General features: G+C 35.3%; 1 protein-coding gene across 1 annotated transcript; it reads left to right on the top strand.

Moving 5' to 3' along the window:
- The first annotated feature begins 431 nt into the window (after nucleotides 1-431).
- LOC114376011 (dof zinc finger protein DOF3.5-like) lies at nucleotides 432-1,355 on the top strand. The gene has a single exon (XM_028333910.1). It carries the CDS (start codon nucleotides 432-434, stop codon nucleotides 1,353-1,355), a length of 924 nt encoding a protein of 307 aa, XP_028189711.1.
- The last annotated feature ends 15,650 nt before the right edge of the window (nucleotides 1,356-17,005 follow it).

Genomic DNA, 17,005 nt, shown 5'->3' on the forward strand with positions numbered 1-17,005 from the left:
TCCTCTTGAAATTCCCCTCTCTCTCTCTCTCACACACACACAAAGGTGTATATATTTTTTATGACACAATACAGACAAGGTTTTAAAAACGGTTTGCAACCACAATTTTGGCCGTAATATCAAGGTTCTTGGGGCGTTTGTAACTGCAATACAATTGCAATTGTAGTTTCATCGGCTACATTTTCCCACAATTTTGACCGTAATATCAAGATTTTTGGGGTGTGTGTAACTGCAACACGATTGCAATTGCGATTTTGGCTAAATGTCTAGATATTTGGTGTGTCTGTGATTGCAACCCGAACAACCGAACACAATTGTGGCCGGATAGCGGCTGTATTTCTCTGCAATTTATTTCAATATCAAGAAAGAAAACGTATCTACGACCGTAACTATAATTAAAAACCTTGAGTGCAGGTATAGGTTTTGTGGTGATGGAAAGTGGGTGGAAGCCTGAGGTTGAGATGTCACCAAATTGCCCTAGGTGTGGTTCTTCCAACACCAAGTTCTGCTACTACAACAACTACAGCTTAACTCAACCAAGGTACTTTTGCAAGGGGTGCAGAAGGTACTGGACCAAAGGAGGGTCTCTCCGCAATGTGCCTGTCGGAGGTGGCTGCAAGAAGAACAGAAGAGGTAACAAGACCTTGTTGAGACAATCCATTGATGGTTTCACTTTCAAAAACTCGTCGCCACCTTGTGGCTATGCCACAGATCACAATAATAACCCTTTAGGGCATTCTTATGATCCTAGAATAAGGGCTTCTTCAGCTTCTAGCTCCTCCTCAGTAGTGACTGATGGACCTAACATTGATCTTGCTCTAGTTTTTGCAAATTTCCTTAACCAAAAGCCCAATAGTTCTGAAGGTGGGGTTGAGAGTAGTACTAATCCAGATCAAGAGCAAACAGTTTTTGATCCTTCTCTAGAAAACAATTCAAGGCTATCAAACACAGATGTTGTTGGTCCAAGTACTTTGCCTGAAGAACTTGGTCTCACTGGGTGTTTGAATCTTCCTGAACAACAACCACACACACATTCTAGTGAGGCTAATAATAACAATAACCAAATGTGCTATGGTGAGTTCAACACTATGCAGACACTTCAAAAAGATGGAATTGAGCAATACAGTAGTCATGGTGGTGCTATGAATTTTGAGCTGCCACCATTGCCGGGTGAAGGGGAAGCCTCACATGATCATCACATGATGTGGTCGAATTCTGAGATGATGATAAATCATCATGCATTTCAAGTCACACAACCTCCACTACTTGGACTTGAAGTTCATGATGCAGACTTATTAATAGGTAATTGGAGCCCCTTTGATTCGCCAAAGGATACTTCTTTTTCCAGGCCTTGATAAAAAATAAAACAAAATCATTCTCTTAATTTTGCATTACTATTTGCTTGTTATATGTAGTCATGTATAGAATGGATTGTTACTACTAAATAGTCAAATTATAAATGTAAACAAATTAGTAGGGTCTTTGGTCTATATAGTAACACTATACATTGATGATCACATTTAATGTTATATGTGAGTCTGGTTTTATAGTTCCCCTGGTTTTCAAATTTGGTTGTCAGAAAAGTGAATTCTTCATCCTGAGAAGTTAGAGTTTGTCTCGTAAGAAATAATTTCTTGGCTTCAAACAATTAGTGTTCCATAACTATCTTGGTAGGAGTGATGCTGTGAACATGTGGTTTCAATAAACTTTTTCACTATGGAAAAAGAAAATGAAAAGATAAAATAAAGTGAACTCTTTTTATAATCTAAAAGATTAATTTGTGCATCTCATTTTTAAAAACGTTATTTGAGATTGTTTTTGTAGAGGTTTATATAAACTATTATAAATATTTAGGAGGCTAAATTTATCCAAACAGATTGGTGGTGGGTTTTTTTATTTATTTTTTTTTATAATTTATTGCCAAATTATAAGAGCCTGCAACGATTCATTTTGTCTGGTAGTTTTTAGTTAGAAGCCTCAAAGAATATTCCCAATTCTCATCCTAGATAATGTGGGAATATTCCGTATGATTATTAAATTAAAATCAACAAAAGCTACTATTGTAACAAATGCAACGAAACTTGTTTAGTATTTTTTACATTATTAATGATACTTTAGTTACCATAGACTTTCCTCTTATTCTTTTCATTTGACTTTCCTAATTTGTTTAATAAAGCAGCAATGACCACCACATCATTCGTGATAATTAAATTATAAGTAAATTACATAAATATTTCCTTAAATCTAAACATATTACATCCACATCCCTTCTATATTTAACTCTTACATAAATACCTATTATTTTAAGATTTTAGCGTTGAAAAGAATGAGTAATGGTAAGGCGGTGGGGCCAGACAACATACCTATTGAAGTGTGGAAAACTCTTGGAGATAGAGGTCTTGAGTGGCTCACCGAACTCTTTAACGAAATTATGAGGTCAAAACGCATGCCGGAGGAATGGAGGAGAAGCACGTTAGTGCCAATCTATAAGAACAAGGGGGATATACAAAATTGTGCAAATTATAGGGGAATCAAGCTCATGAGTCATACCATGAAATTATGGGAAAGAGTGATCGAACGGAGATTAAGAAAGGAGACTCAAGTTACTGAGAATCAATTTGGTTTCATGCCGAGAAGGTCGACCATGGAAGCGATTTATTTATTACGGCGGGTGATGGAGCAATATCGCATGGCCCAACAAGACTTGCACTTGATTTTTATTGACTTGGAGAAAGCGTATGATAGAGTGCTTAGAGAGATTTTGTGGAAAGCTCTAGAGAAGAAAGGGGTTAGGGTTGCATATATTCGAGCTATCCAAGATATGTATGATAGGGTATCGACTAGTGTTAGGACACAGGGTGGAGAGTCAGACGATTTTCCCATCACAATTGGTTTACATCAAGGGTCAACCCTTAGCCCCTACCTTTTTACCTTAATTCTGGATGTCCTCACGGAACAAATCCAAGAGATAGCGCCGAGATGCATGCTTTTTGCAGATGACATAGTCCTCCTTGGAGAGTCGAGGGAGGAGTTGAATGAGAGGTTGGAAACTTGGAGACGAGCTCTAGAAACACATGGCTTTCGCCTAAGCAGAAGCAAATCGGAGTATATAGAATGTAAGTTCAACAAAAGAAGGAGGGTTTCTAACTCAGAGGTGAAAATAGGAGACCATATTATCCCTCAAGTCACACGGTTTAAATATCTTGGGTCTGTAATACAGGATGATGGGGAAATTGAAGGGGATGTGAATCATCGCATTCAAGCAGGATGGATGAAATGGAGAAAAGCATCGGGGGTGTTATGTGATGCAAAGGTACCGATCAAGCTAAAGGGAAAGTTTTATCGGACTGCGGTAAGACCGGTGATTTTGTACGGAACAGAATGTTGGGCGGTCAAGAGCCAACATGAGAATAAAGTAGGTGTAGCGGAGATGAGGATGTTGCGGTGGATGTGTGGTAAGACTCAACAACAACAACAACAACAACAACAACGCCTTATCCCACTAGGTGGGGTCGGCTACATGGATCAACTTCCGCCATAATGTTCTATCAAGTACCATACTTCTATCCAAACCATTAATTTCGAGATCCTTTTTGATAACCTCTCTTATAGTCTTTTTGGGTCTTCCTCTGCCTCGAATTGTTTGTCTTCTCTCCATCTGGTCTACTCTCCTCACTACAGAGTCTACCAGTCTTCTCTCTACATGCCCAAATCACCTAAGTCTATTTTCCACCATCTTCTCTACAATAGGCGCTACTCCAACTCTCTCTCTAATAGCTTCGTTTCTAATTTTATCCTGTCGAGTCTTACCACACATCCACCGCAACATCCTCATCTCCGCTACACCGACTTTATTCTCATGTTGGCTCTTGACCGCCCAACATTCTGTTCCGTACAAAATCGCCGGTCTTACCGCAGTCCGATAAAACTTTCCCTTTAGCTTGGTCGGTACCTTTGCATCACATAACACCCCCGATGCTTTTCTCCATTTCATCCATCCTGCTTGAATGCGATGATTCACATCCCCTTCAATTTCCCCATCATCCTGTATTACAGACCCAAGATATTTAAACCGTGTGACTTGAGGGATAATATGGTCTCCTATTTTCACCTCTGAGTTAGAAACCCTCCTTCTTTTGTTGAACTTACATTCTATATACTCCGATTTGCTTCTGCTTAGGCGAAAGCCATGTGTTTCTAGAGCTCGTCTCCAAGTTTCCAACCTCTCATTCAACTCCTCCCTCGACTCTCCAAGGAGGACTACGTCATCTGCAAAAAGCATGCATCTCGGCGCTATCTCTTGGATTTGTTCCGTGAGGACATCCAGAATTAAGGTAAAAAGGTAGGGGCTAAGGGTTGACCCTTGATGTAAACCAATTGTGATGGGAAAATCGTCTGACTCTCCACCCTGTGTCCTAACACTAGTCGATACCCTATCATACATATCTTGGATAGCTCGAATATATGCAACCCTAACCCCTTTCTTCTCTAGAGCTTTCCACAAAATCTCTCTAGGCACTCTATCATACGCTTTCTCCAAGTCAATAAAAATCAAGTGCAAGTTTTGTTGGGCCATGCGATATTGCTCCATCACCCGCCGTAATAAATAAATCGCTTCCATGGTCGACCTTCTCGGCATGAAACCAAATTGATTCTCAGTAACTTGAGTCTCCTTTCTTAATCTCCGTTCGATCACTCTTTCCCATAATTTCATGGTATGACTCATGAGCTTGATTCCCCTATAATTTGCACAATTTTGTATATCCCCCTTGTTCTTATAGATTGGCACTAACGTGCTTCTCCTCCATTCCTCCGGCATGCGTTTTGACCTCATAATTTCATTAAAGAGTTCGGTGAGCCACTCAAGACCTCTATCTCCAAGAGTTTTCCACACTTCAATAGGTATGTTGTCTGGCCCCACCGCCTTACCATTACTCATTCTTTTCAACGCTTCCTTTACTTCCTGTTTCTGAATCCGACGATAGTACTTATAGTTCCGGTCCTCTTCTCTTGTGTCTAGACTGCTAGAGTCATATCCATATCCATCATTAAATAAGTTGTGGAAATACGCCTTCCACCTTTCCTTGATATCTTTTTCATGCACTAAGACTTTGCCTTCTTCATCCTTAACACACTTTACTTGATCCAAATCTCTAGTCTTCCTCTCTCTACCCTTAGCAAGCCTATATATAGATCTTTCTCCGTCCCTAGTTCCTAGAGCTTGGTATAGTCCGTCAAAAGCTTGGGCTCTTGCCTCACTCACCGCCTTTTTGGTTTCATTTCTAGCTATCTTATACTTATCCCAAGTTTCAGAATTTTTACACCTAGACCACTCCTTGAAACACTCCTTTTTTACTCTAACTTTGCTCTGAACATTTTCATTCCACCACCACGATTCTTTACCCCTAGGTCCAAAACCTCTAGATTCACCCAACGTCTCTTTAGCCACTTTAATAATCTCTTGGGACATCTTGTTCCACATATCATTTGCACTTCCTTGTGATTGTCCACACCAACCCTCCCATATCTTTTGTTGGAAGATTCCTTGTTTCTCACCCTTCAAGTGCCACCATTTGATCCTTGGTGCTACCAGATGACTTCTTCTCTTTGCCCTATCTCTAATTCTTACATCCATAACCAAAACTCTATGTTGGGTAGTCAAGCTCTCTCCCGGGATAACTTTACAGTTCAAGCAATACTTCCTATCAGACTTCCTGATAAGGAAGAAATCTATCTGAGAACATGTCCCTCCACTTTTTTAAGTGATAAGATGTTCCTCTCTTTTCTTAAACCATGTATTGGCTATAGAAAGATCCAAAGCCTCCGAAAACTCCAAGATGGATTTACCCTCCCCATTCATCTCCCCTAGGCCAAAACCCCCATGCACCCCCTCAAAACCTCTAGCCACGCTACCTACATGTCCATTGAGATCCCCTCCTAGGAAAACTTTCTCTCCTTGGGGTATATCCTGAAGTACCCCTTCTAGATCCTCCCAAAATTTTACCTTAAAGTGTTCTGCTAACCCAACCTGAGGTGCGTACCCACTAATAACATTAAAGGTGTCCTGTCCCACTACCAATTTTAAGACTATGATACGATCTCCTACTCTTCTTACATCCACGACATCCTTCTTCCATTCCTTGTCCACAATAATCCCTACCCCATTTCTTGATCTGATTTTTCCCGTATACCACAGCTTAAATCTCGAGTTGTCTAACTCTTTCGCTTTTTCACCTGTCCACTTAGTTTCTTGTAGGCACATAAAATTGATCTTCCTCCTCACCATAACATCCACTATTTCCATAGATTTTCCAGTAAGTGTGCCTATATTCCATGTACCAAAGCGAATCCTCCTGTCATGAACTAGCTTCTTTACCCACACCCGTTCACGAAAATGTGGGAACCCTTGCTTACTTTTCACTACATCCGGGCGGCGATGCAGCGGCCCTTGCTCTTTTGACACTGTACTCGAGCCATACAGCGCGTTGCTTCCGGGCAACGACCTAGCATTCACATTATTACGTAATTGATCCATGTCATAGAGATTCGACAAAGTTTAACGTTGGCTGTCGAAAGCCTAACACAACCCTCTCCTTTTATCCGGGCTTGGGACCGGCTAAGAATAGCAAAGCTACCCTAGGCAGGATTATGTGTGGTAAGACTCGACAGGATAAAATTAGAAATGAAGCTATTAGAGAGAGGGTTGGAGTAGCGCCTATTGTAGAGAAGATGGTGGAAAATAGACTTAGGTGATTTGGGCATGTAGAGAGAAGACCGGTAGACTCTGTAGTGAGGAGAGTAGACCAGATGGAGAGAAGACAAACAATTCGAGGCAGAGGAAGACCCAAAAAGACTATAAGAGAGGTTATCAAAAAGGATCTCGAAATTAATGGTTTGGATAGAAGTATGGTACTTGATAGAACATTATGGCGGAACTTGATCCATGTAGCCGACCCCACCTAGTGGGATAAGGCGTTGTTGTTGTTGTTGTAGTACTCCTTCTCTAGTAATAATGTTAATTTCGTTTACTCAAAATAGTCACATGATCATTTAAGAGAATTTTTATGACAAAAATACTCCTGTCCTCTCCCGACCAACCATTTAAGTCATACATATTAGGAGTTCTTCATGTCTTCATTGGTTTTTGTTTGATTTCTATTGGTCACATCAATTTTTTTATACCCTTGCTCGATTTCTTCATGCCTTTGAGTTATTGATCGTGGGTTTCATTTACATTTGTACTAAAGGTTTCAAAGGTTGATGCAAATTAAAGTTTGTCTCACAGTTAAGTGCATTTTTTTCCTTTCTATATCTATTTGGTGCATTTTCTGGGTTAAAGGTTTTCATTGGGGATTGTTGGGTGTTGTTCTCTAATGTTGGGAGTTATTCATTGTTTCCCAAATTCAGAATGATATATCATTGTGTTTTTTTAAGGTTTTTATTTGTTGCTTGTAGGTGTTCGACAAAATTTATCATTTAAGGGTTACATCTTCTAATAGTGTTAGTGGGGGTACGGTATTTGTGAAAGGTAATTTTGATCTTTCACAAACACATTAACAACGTTAATTAACGGATTCAGTCAGAAAATACAAAATAAATATATTTTAAGAGAGAAAATACACATGTAATATGTCTAAACTCAAGGAAGTATTTATATAACTTAATCTTAAATTATAATAAAACTTTTAGGATGTTTAACATTCTCATAAGTCGTAATTCACCACGCATTTCAAAGTAGTTCCTTTAAACCACGTATTCATCCCACCGATTCTTCTTGTTGTTTTAAATTGACTCCTCCCAATTTAGACTACTTCCCAATTTTGTTTTATAAATAGATTGAATGAATTGCATTAGCTAGAAATTAAGAAGTATCCTCCAATTTACTTGAAGTTTTTTTAAAAGCCTCACCTACTTTTGAAGTGTATATAAATCATGGACTACTTGGTTATCAACGAACGTGGTTTTATTTGAAAATACTCGGGCTTTAAATAATTTTTCATTGAATTGAATAACCAGAAGTTTTTGACAAGTATAAAGGTCAGCACGGGTATTAATTAATGCAGTTTACTACTATTAATTATCCGGTGACTCTCATTTTCCCTCTGAATTCCAAATCAACTTTATGAAATAACTGATTACCAAGTTGATATGGGTCACTCTTTCTCCTTAATTCGCTCATTAAATGACATCCATATACTGTATACATTTTCTTTAATGCTCGTGTATGTGTATTTAATTTGACTTTCCACATCAAATGAACATAAATAGCCAAATTGGACATATTTTTGTGGTGATATAACATACATGGCGAAATTCATGAACCACACACTTAATTTGTAGCGGTTGGCCCTCACAGCAACCACTATTTTTTTGTCTTTTATTTTTGTGAGGGAAGAAATAGTCAAAATTTGAATATTTTGACGGGCTGAAATTACAACTTGAAAATCGAGCATCACCGACCTCAAACTTGTGCAACACATGATCCCAGAAAAGCCCGTGATCCAAGAATGTGGCCCCCACCTCGAAATTCGTATGGATGAAAGAATAGATGAAAATAATGTAAATTACACCTGTTCAAAGATCGAATAATAATTTTATTCACATTTAATTTTGTATAATATATATATATATATATATATATATATATATATATATATATATATATCATATAAAGTAATAACAAATTTTAGATTATTTATTAAATTATTTATAGCTTGAATTTAACTTATAATAATTTATAATTAATTACTTTATCATATCAATAGTCTTACATGTCTCCACAAGATGGTGATAGCGAAGATAACATTAATTTTATAATTATTCGTTAGAAATTTGTGGTGTAAAAATATAAGATCTTTGGTGAGAAGGTCCACATGTGGATCAAAGCCAACAGACACAAAATTAATCATTAAGTAAAAGCAAATACACTTAACCACCATAAGATAGAAGCAAACACATTTAATCACCATAAGACAGAAATAAACATGCTTAAGCACCATAAGGCATAAACAAAAAAACTTGACCACCTAAAAAGACAGAATCAAGAAAATGACTTAACCACCTATAAGACATAAGCAAAAAGGCTTAACCACCTAAAAAGGAAGAAGCAAAAAAAAAAAAAAGAGACTTAACCACCTAAAAGGCAAAAGCAAAATGACTTAACTACCTAAAAATGATAGAAGCAAGAGGACTTAACCATCCGAATTGATTTTGAATGGACGACATGATGATCCTCGTTACATAGCCAAGAAGTTTAGCTTCAAGGAGATGAGTCATTTGGTAATTAGCAGACACAACTACACATAATGGCTTTAACATCGCTAACGTTAACATCGATTTTACGTAAAATCAATGTTAACAAAAACGCGGTGACAATCTCGTAAATAATGCGAGTTTGTTAAAATTGGTTTTACGTAAAATCGATGTTAACACGAGTTTGTTAACATCAGTTTTTTTAAAAATTGATGTTAACCAACTTTGATAACATCGGTTTTGGGTAAAACCGATGTTAATGAAATTGATTTTACCAAAAACCGATATTACTAAAAAAACATAGAGAAAACTCAACATCAGTTTGAGTTACTTTGTTAACATTAATTTTTTTTAAAAAAAATCGATGTTGTGGGATCTTTTAATCATTGTCTGGCGTCGAAAACCCTGAAGCTTAGTAACTTTGAAACCTCTCACTCTCATCATTCTCACTCAAACGCTTTCGCACTCTTATTTGCAACCTCTCACGGCACTCTAACTCCGTCACCGTCAACATTGCAACCTCTCGTGGCACTGCAACATCACTGTCGTTGTCACTCTTGGTGCGCTGCAACCTTATTGTTACTCTCGCAGTTCTGAAACTGTCGGTCAGGAAAGGTTATGTTTCTTCTCCTTTCTTCGTGTTTCTCTACTTTGTTCTCCTTCTCGCACTGTCATTTGAAGTCCTTCTTCCTTTCTCAGTCTCATAGGACCTGAATCGTTTCCTTTCTCCTTATCCTTCGTGTTAGTCTCACAGGACGCAATATAAAAGAAGTGAAGCCTGGTAATTCTTTCATATATATATGTGTGTGTGTGTGTGTGTGTGTGTGTGTAGTGTTTACAACATATTTGACGAAATATGCATGTGTATGGGTGGATGACAGTCTATATGTGTAATTGGTTTATGAAGCAACTGATTTTGTATATTAATTCTTGGACCACAAACTAGTTAATGGTTAGGATTGGATGTTGTTGGATTATGAAGCCTGGTAACATTTATTTGCGTATTTGTGTGTATGTCTCTATCTATAATATATGTTCCATTTATGTATGCTTTCTATCTTGAGTGAGCTCTTACTTTGTAATGCGAAAACTGTCCTTAACTTCTCTTGTATCTGAGATGACAAACTACAATGAAGTAGATGATAGTCAATATAATTTGTATATATGTATATGGTTGTTCCAAATGTTGAGAATAAAATATCTTGGTATGAAGTGATTCTAAAGGAACCAAATCAGAATTGAAAATAAGATGAAAAATTATGAAACAATGAATGATAATTTTATGTCATTGGCAACTTTAATACCAAGGTGCTTTGTTGTTGACTTGGAAATTTTGGAAGATGACAAATGGAGGAAATATAATGAGGGCTGCATTAATTTTTGTTCTATTATTTGCTACCTTCAAATTTCCACCCATGTCTTTCCAATTATTCATCTATTTTTCTCTATGTTTTATTATGTTTTGGAAGAGTTTGGTGGCTCAAAAGTAGTCAACTTGATGCATCATTGTGATTGATGCTATCCCTTAATCATTTCATTTGTATATACTAAAAAAATGGATGGGATTATTTGAAACTGGATGCATTTTCAAGTTATGGTGTATCTATATGTATATATGTTTTAGGGAATGATGATTGATGCAGGTGGTGATTGAGCTATTTCTTGGATTGCTGCTTTGTGTTTTGGACTATGCTGACTGCGTCGGGGAAGTTTCTATCCATACACCCTCACTCTGAGGAGAATAGGTAACTAACTTAACGCTAGGACGTTGTAACTTATAATTGTAATGAGATGAATATGAACCGAGGAAAAACTGTCTGTGAATTAGCTGGTTAGTGGTCATGAAGTTGTTGCTTAAGAGTTGTTAGTTAAAGATGTGTAATCTTGAATGTTCAATGTAATTTGTAGGCACTTTTTGTTTTCTTGTTTGCATCGTGATCACGATATTTGTTGTTGGACATTATAGTGATCATCATTACATGTACAAATGTTTTTCATAAAGTTTTGATGGCCTTGTTTGTTACCAATGCTTTTATTACTTGTTGAATGTGATTAATGAGTATTGATTTATATACAAGTTATGTTCATGATAAGTGAACCTTAAATTCCTGTTTGAAATTGAATACAATGAATGTTAAGGACAATTTGCATTAATCATTGTATTGAATCTTAAATTATCCGTTTGGACATTATGGGAAGAAATATATTTTTATAGTACATTTATACGTAGAGGTTAACTTTATTTTCTTAAATTTGATAAAATTTCGGTTAGTGCATTTTGCTTTGTTCTCCGGGTGCGTACTTGATTTTGGTGGAATTCTTTTCACCGCTTTCATGTGATGTACTTGGAGATTAATGTGAAATGCTGCCGAAATTTTATCAAATCTAAGAAAAGAAAGTTAACCTTTATGTATGAATGTACTATAAAAATATGCCTTCCTGAATGAGATAAAGTCACACCTTTAATGAAAAAAGTGAGGTTTTCATGCATAGAATAACTTTGTGACTATCACAGAGCTATTAATTACATGGATCGAAGTTGGATGAATGCAAGTCGTATGAGTCCCGTGTGACACCCTTTATCTATTCAATTAAGGCAAAACACCATATTGCAAGCATACATAGAATTATAAGGTTCCTATAACAAGTACATAACATACATATAAGAATAAAGAATTAAACAGTCACTAAGGATGTATTAAGGAATTATAAACTTCAATAACTACATTCACGACTACACACAAAATAAAGGGAGTTAAGTAGTCATGTGTTTACACATCAAGAAAGACACACTCATCCAAGTCATATATATACGGTTCAAAAGGTTTTCACAACACTAATCCACACATCAAGAGAGAATTAAGCTTATTAACAACATACACGCAAGAAGATAAGGGCTCCTTAAGACATTATCCATCAATATCAAGACTACCTACATCACCTAACGGCTTGCCATAATGTCCAACCACACTTCATAAATTATAGAGATGGCCAGTCTCATAACTCATGACTCAACAATGGATTTATGGTATAACAAACATTAAGGATGCAACACACATCACAATCATCATTCAATCTCATTTAATCTTGCAAAGGAAAATACAATCAATAATTTAAGCATTCTCAACAAAAGTACTCATAAGTAACCATAAAGAGTGCACACCAGAATATGGTAAGCACATAACACACTGGCCGAAAGGTTCGACCTGCTCTGATACACTAAATGTGACACCCTCTATCCCATACATATATGTACTAATAATAAAATGAATAATAAATTATAATTAATTAAAAGTTCTTAAAACACGTTTAAATAAAAGTCTTTCAAAAGGGTAAAAGACTCACATTCACTTTCTTTGCATCTTAGTAAACTTGTTCGAATAAATAATAAAATCAATTCGGCTCAAACAAGGTCATTCATGACTTCATACAATTAATATAGAAACCTATACCCCAATGTCACATCCTATCAGAGCATTGTGTCTCGACGTCCTTCAACACCTTAAAGCAACTCACCTAGTCATCTGCTCCCCTGAACACAAAGTTCAAGATCATCACATGATCCAAACACAAACAACACACAGGGAGTGAGTTATCACATTCCTAACTAATAAAGAAACAAGACAAGTAGATATACATATCATATAAATGAGGTACAACTTACTTCAACATAACTCACGTAATTCCACCACTTTGTCATTTAAAGTTCACTTTTCAATCATCAATCACATTACACATGAATCACACACCCCGATCAAGACATAATAACACATCGATTTCATAATAAACAATTAGCAAGCGTTATGCAACAGTTATGCTAAGACTCAAGCCTATATGTAATGTGGTACCATGTTAGTGATAAATCACCCTGGGACGCTTAGGAGTACATAACAAGACACACCACAAAATAGGTATGTCAGGTCACTTTCACTAAGTAAAATCATAGGGAGACTAGTCAGGGTCATGTTGTTTTGTAAGAATGCTCCAACCATGTGGGATCGACACAAGCTTAAAGGACCACTCAAATCGGATGTATTTACCCCCAAGGCCTACACTCCAAAGAATCCGTCAGGGCCTTTTCCTCCTAATTCAGTTCCAACCCCTAAAACAATTTTTGCATGCAGATACTGCTAATGAATTATACAATACCCATGACCTTACACTCGTGTTTTAAACACGTTCAACACATTACGTTATAATTTAACACTGGTTCCTAAATAGGAAACCTACACTTTCCCTTTAACACTGCGCATCAACACTTTTCTCAAGATAAACACTGGTCGGGTTATTGTATAATTCATAGCTCACAATACAAGTAATGTCACATCAAGTGTTAACCACACACTTATCACAACTAAAACTCATGGTCATAATTTCACATCTTATAATGTCACAATCCACCATCACATGTTTACAGGTATCTCACAAATTAACACATGTTCAACTTTGCACTTATACTCAATCTCAATAACAATATTATAATCTCAAAGCAACATGTTATTCCATAATTCATCACATACTCTATTTATAGACACTACTCATGAAGTATACAATACACACGACCTCACACTCATGTTTCAAACATGTTTAACACATTGCGCTACAATTTAACACTGGTTCCTAAATAGGAAACCTACACTTTCCCTTTAACATTGTGCATCGACACTTTTCTCAAGATAAACACTGGTCGGATTATTGTATAATTCACAGCTCATAATACAAGTAATGTCACATCAAGTGTTAACCACACACTTACTCACAACTAAAAATCATGTTCACAATTTCACATCTCATTATGTCACAATCAATCATCTCATGTTTACATGTATCTCGCAAATTGACACATTCCACTTTGCACTACTCAATCTCCATAACAATATTATAATCTCATTATAATAATTTATCACGCCTCATAACTCATATACACATAACATGTTGATCATCATCATGGGAAAATTAGAACAAAATAATAATTTGTATAAAATAAGTCATTTAGAGTATAATGTTGATCATCATCATGGGAAAATTAGAGTAAAATAATTATTTAGAGTATAATTCACGTGAATAAAAAAATTCAATTTTTTAAGGGTTCACACTCAACACAAGAACACATCAATTTCACAGTAGTTTCTCATTGGGACATCAATTGATTCGTCAAACACATATAATTCACAGTTATAATTGTAAGGATAAAATCAAAATTTGCGAAAACACCCCAAAACCCATTCTAGTTGATATTCTAAGGATCCTTACACATGTTCTCACTACTCCCCAATTGTAAATAACTCATCCCTTACCTCTAAGCGAACTCACGTGTGTATTGTGACAGCAATAGCGGCATCTCTAGCGGTTTCCTGAGATTCCTCAAGTTTTTCCTCTGACTACTCTGATAGGGTTCCCAAACGTTAGAAAGGATGAGAAGGGATTGAAGCCTTCATTCTACTGTCTACGTGCGATGCATATTTCTCCCTCAACAGGAATTGTTTTGCAAATCCCAACGGAAATGAATCACGAACCACATATCAAAATTTCACGATAATCCAACGGTTAATAAGTTCGGGATCGTAGTTTTATTGAGACAATTTTGGGTTTCTGCGGGAAAGGAAAAAGTTACGATGCAAAGAATATTTCTCCCAGCTCAGACATCTTTTCGTAATTCCCAACGGTGAAAATGTTCGAAAATGAGTTCCAAACCTGGTGCTCAAATTTCACGATGATTCAATGGTGAATGAGTCCAAGATTGTTGTTTTTCTGAGATAGGTTTAGTAGTATGCGGGAAAAAGAGAAGGTTTTGGGAGGAGGAGAGGGAAAAACGAAATTGACAGAAAGAGGAGGCGTAGAGAGTATCGTCAGTCTGAAAACTGACCTAAGATACCTCTATTTATAGTTAGGGATACTCAAAGTCTATTATTTACTCTATTTATTTATTTTTATTATTTTATAAAAAGAAACTCTATTTTCTTTCCTATCAAAAGAATAAATAAAATACCCTTTTTATTTTCTCTCTTACTATCATTTTAATACATTTATTTTTCCTTATTTAATTAATTATAAAAACCTTTCTAAAACTCTATTTATTTACAAATAACAGTTCTTTTTAAATTAGTTTACGAAAAATGGGATGTTACATCCCGCATATGAGGAAGGCGTTGAACAATTTTTGGAATTCACCTCTAAAAGAAGTCGATCGGATGAGGATGAAAAATATTTTTATCTTTATATAAACTGTTTGAACGGGAGACGACAAGTACTCAACGATATATGGGAACATCTACTATGTCATGGGATTAAGAAAAATTATAAGACATGAATGTGACATGGTAATACTTAATTACACAATATTTACATAATAATTAAGATAATCATTTAATTATACTATACTAATTACACAATAAAGGAAATTATGATTGTATAAATTTTAAATAGGAAGTTTCAAATTATTAATGCATTCATATTTAATTGATACTACTAATTAATATATTGATATATATATATATATATATATATATATATATATATATATATATATTTTGTTCATATTAAAGAAAACTATTATCAATGATATTTATGATTTAAATATTTATATTAATAATACAGTAGATTCTGATTCAAAATAAACGATAGTGTGAATTAATATGTATTCTAATTATATTTTATATCATATTCAAAATTAAGAAATCTTATAAGATTTGATAACATAAATACATAATTGATAACTTAAAAAATTCAAACAATATATATAGGAGTAACTCTTGGTATTTTTTGCTGCAAGACTGTCTTAGTTTATTGATTGCAAAAGTCTCCCTTTCTTCTTGCTACCATAGAAATGACATGTGTTGTTTAAATCTTTTCAGGAATGGTGAAGTAGATAAAACTTTTGAAGAAAAATTGGCAAGCTTGCTTAGTAGATGTTTATCGGCAAGGAAAATATTCACTTTATTTAGGAAGTTGTACAAATTCATAATATTTAATTTATTGTATTATGTAACACTGTATATTATTTCATGATTGTACATTTTTAGCTGTGGAATTTTTGTTTTTGTGTCAAGTTTTAGATTTTTCATTCTTTTGTTACGTGTTGTGAATGGAATGCATTTAAAGTATTCTCTTTTATTTGGTAAAATCTCTCAAAAGACTATAAAAATTGGTCATAACTAAAAGAGTTTTTGTGCTATTACAAGATTCAAGAAGGGAAAAAAATTATTTTAAATTTCAAGGTGGCAATGTAATAATTTATTATATCTCTTTGTTTAAGAATCTTATTCGTGATGTAGAACTTCAAACCCTCAAACAAAGTGATTTTTAGCTTGTATTCCAACATTGTCTTGCTAATTAAAAGCATCACATATATTATTCGCTTTAAGTCACATTGACATTTGGTACTATATACAAACCTAATTCACATTCAAGGTTGAATGTTGTCATATCATTCAATGCATTTTGATTTACTTGCTTCAACTTTTCCATTAATTTCTACCACTCATAATTAATAATTCCTTTGCTACCATCCAGAACAATTCCTTCATATGAACTCCTCGATACCTTTTTTTCCAATTGCCATACAAATGTATTACTCATTGTCTATGTTCAATATGTTCGCCAAGTTCTTTAATTGCAGGAACTAGCTCTTATACCCAAAACGATATCAGAAAAGCATAAATGAGTGGCTTAAATACTTCTTTACCTCTGTAATTTAGTATTTTTTTTTTTAATTTTTGTACTTGCAAATTTTATTTCATTTTAGTCCTTACAA

Source organism: Glycine soja, chromosome 2 (genome assembly GCF_004193775.1).
Source record: "Glycine soja cultivar W05 chromosome 2, ASM419377v2, whole genome shotgun sequence".
Classification (NCBI taxonomy): Eukaryota; Viridiplantae; Streptophyta; class Magnoliopsida; order Fabales; family Fabaceae; genus Glycine; species Glycine soja.

What these genes read in the sequence shown, in the direction of transcription:
- LOC114376011 (XM_028333910.1), top strand. Translation starts at nt 432, where the DNA reads ATGGAAAGTGGGTGGAAGCCTGAGGTTGAGATGTCACCAAATTGCCCT.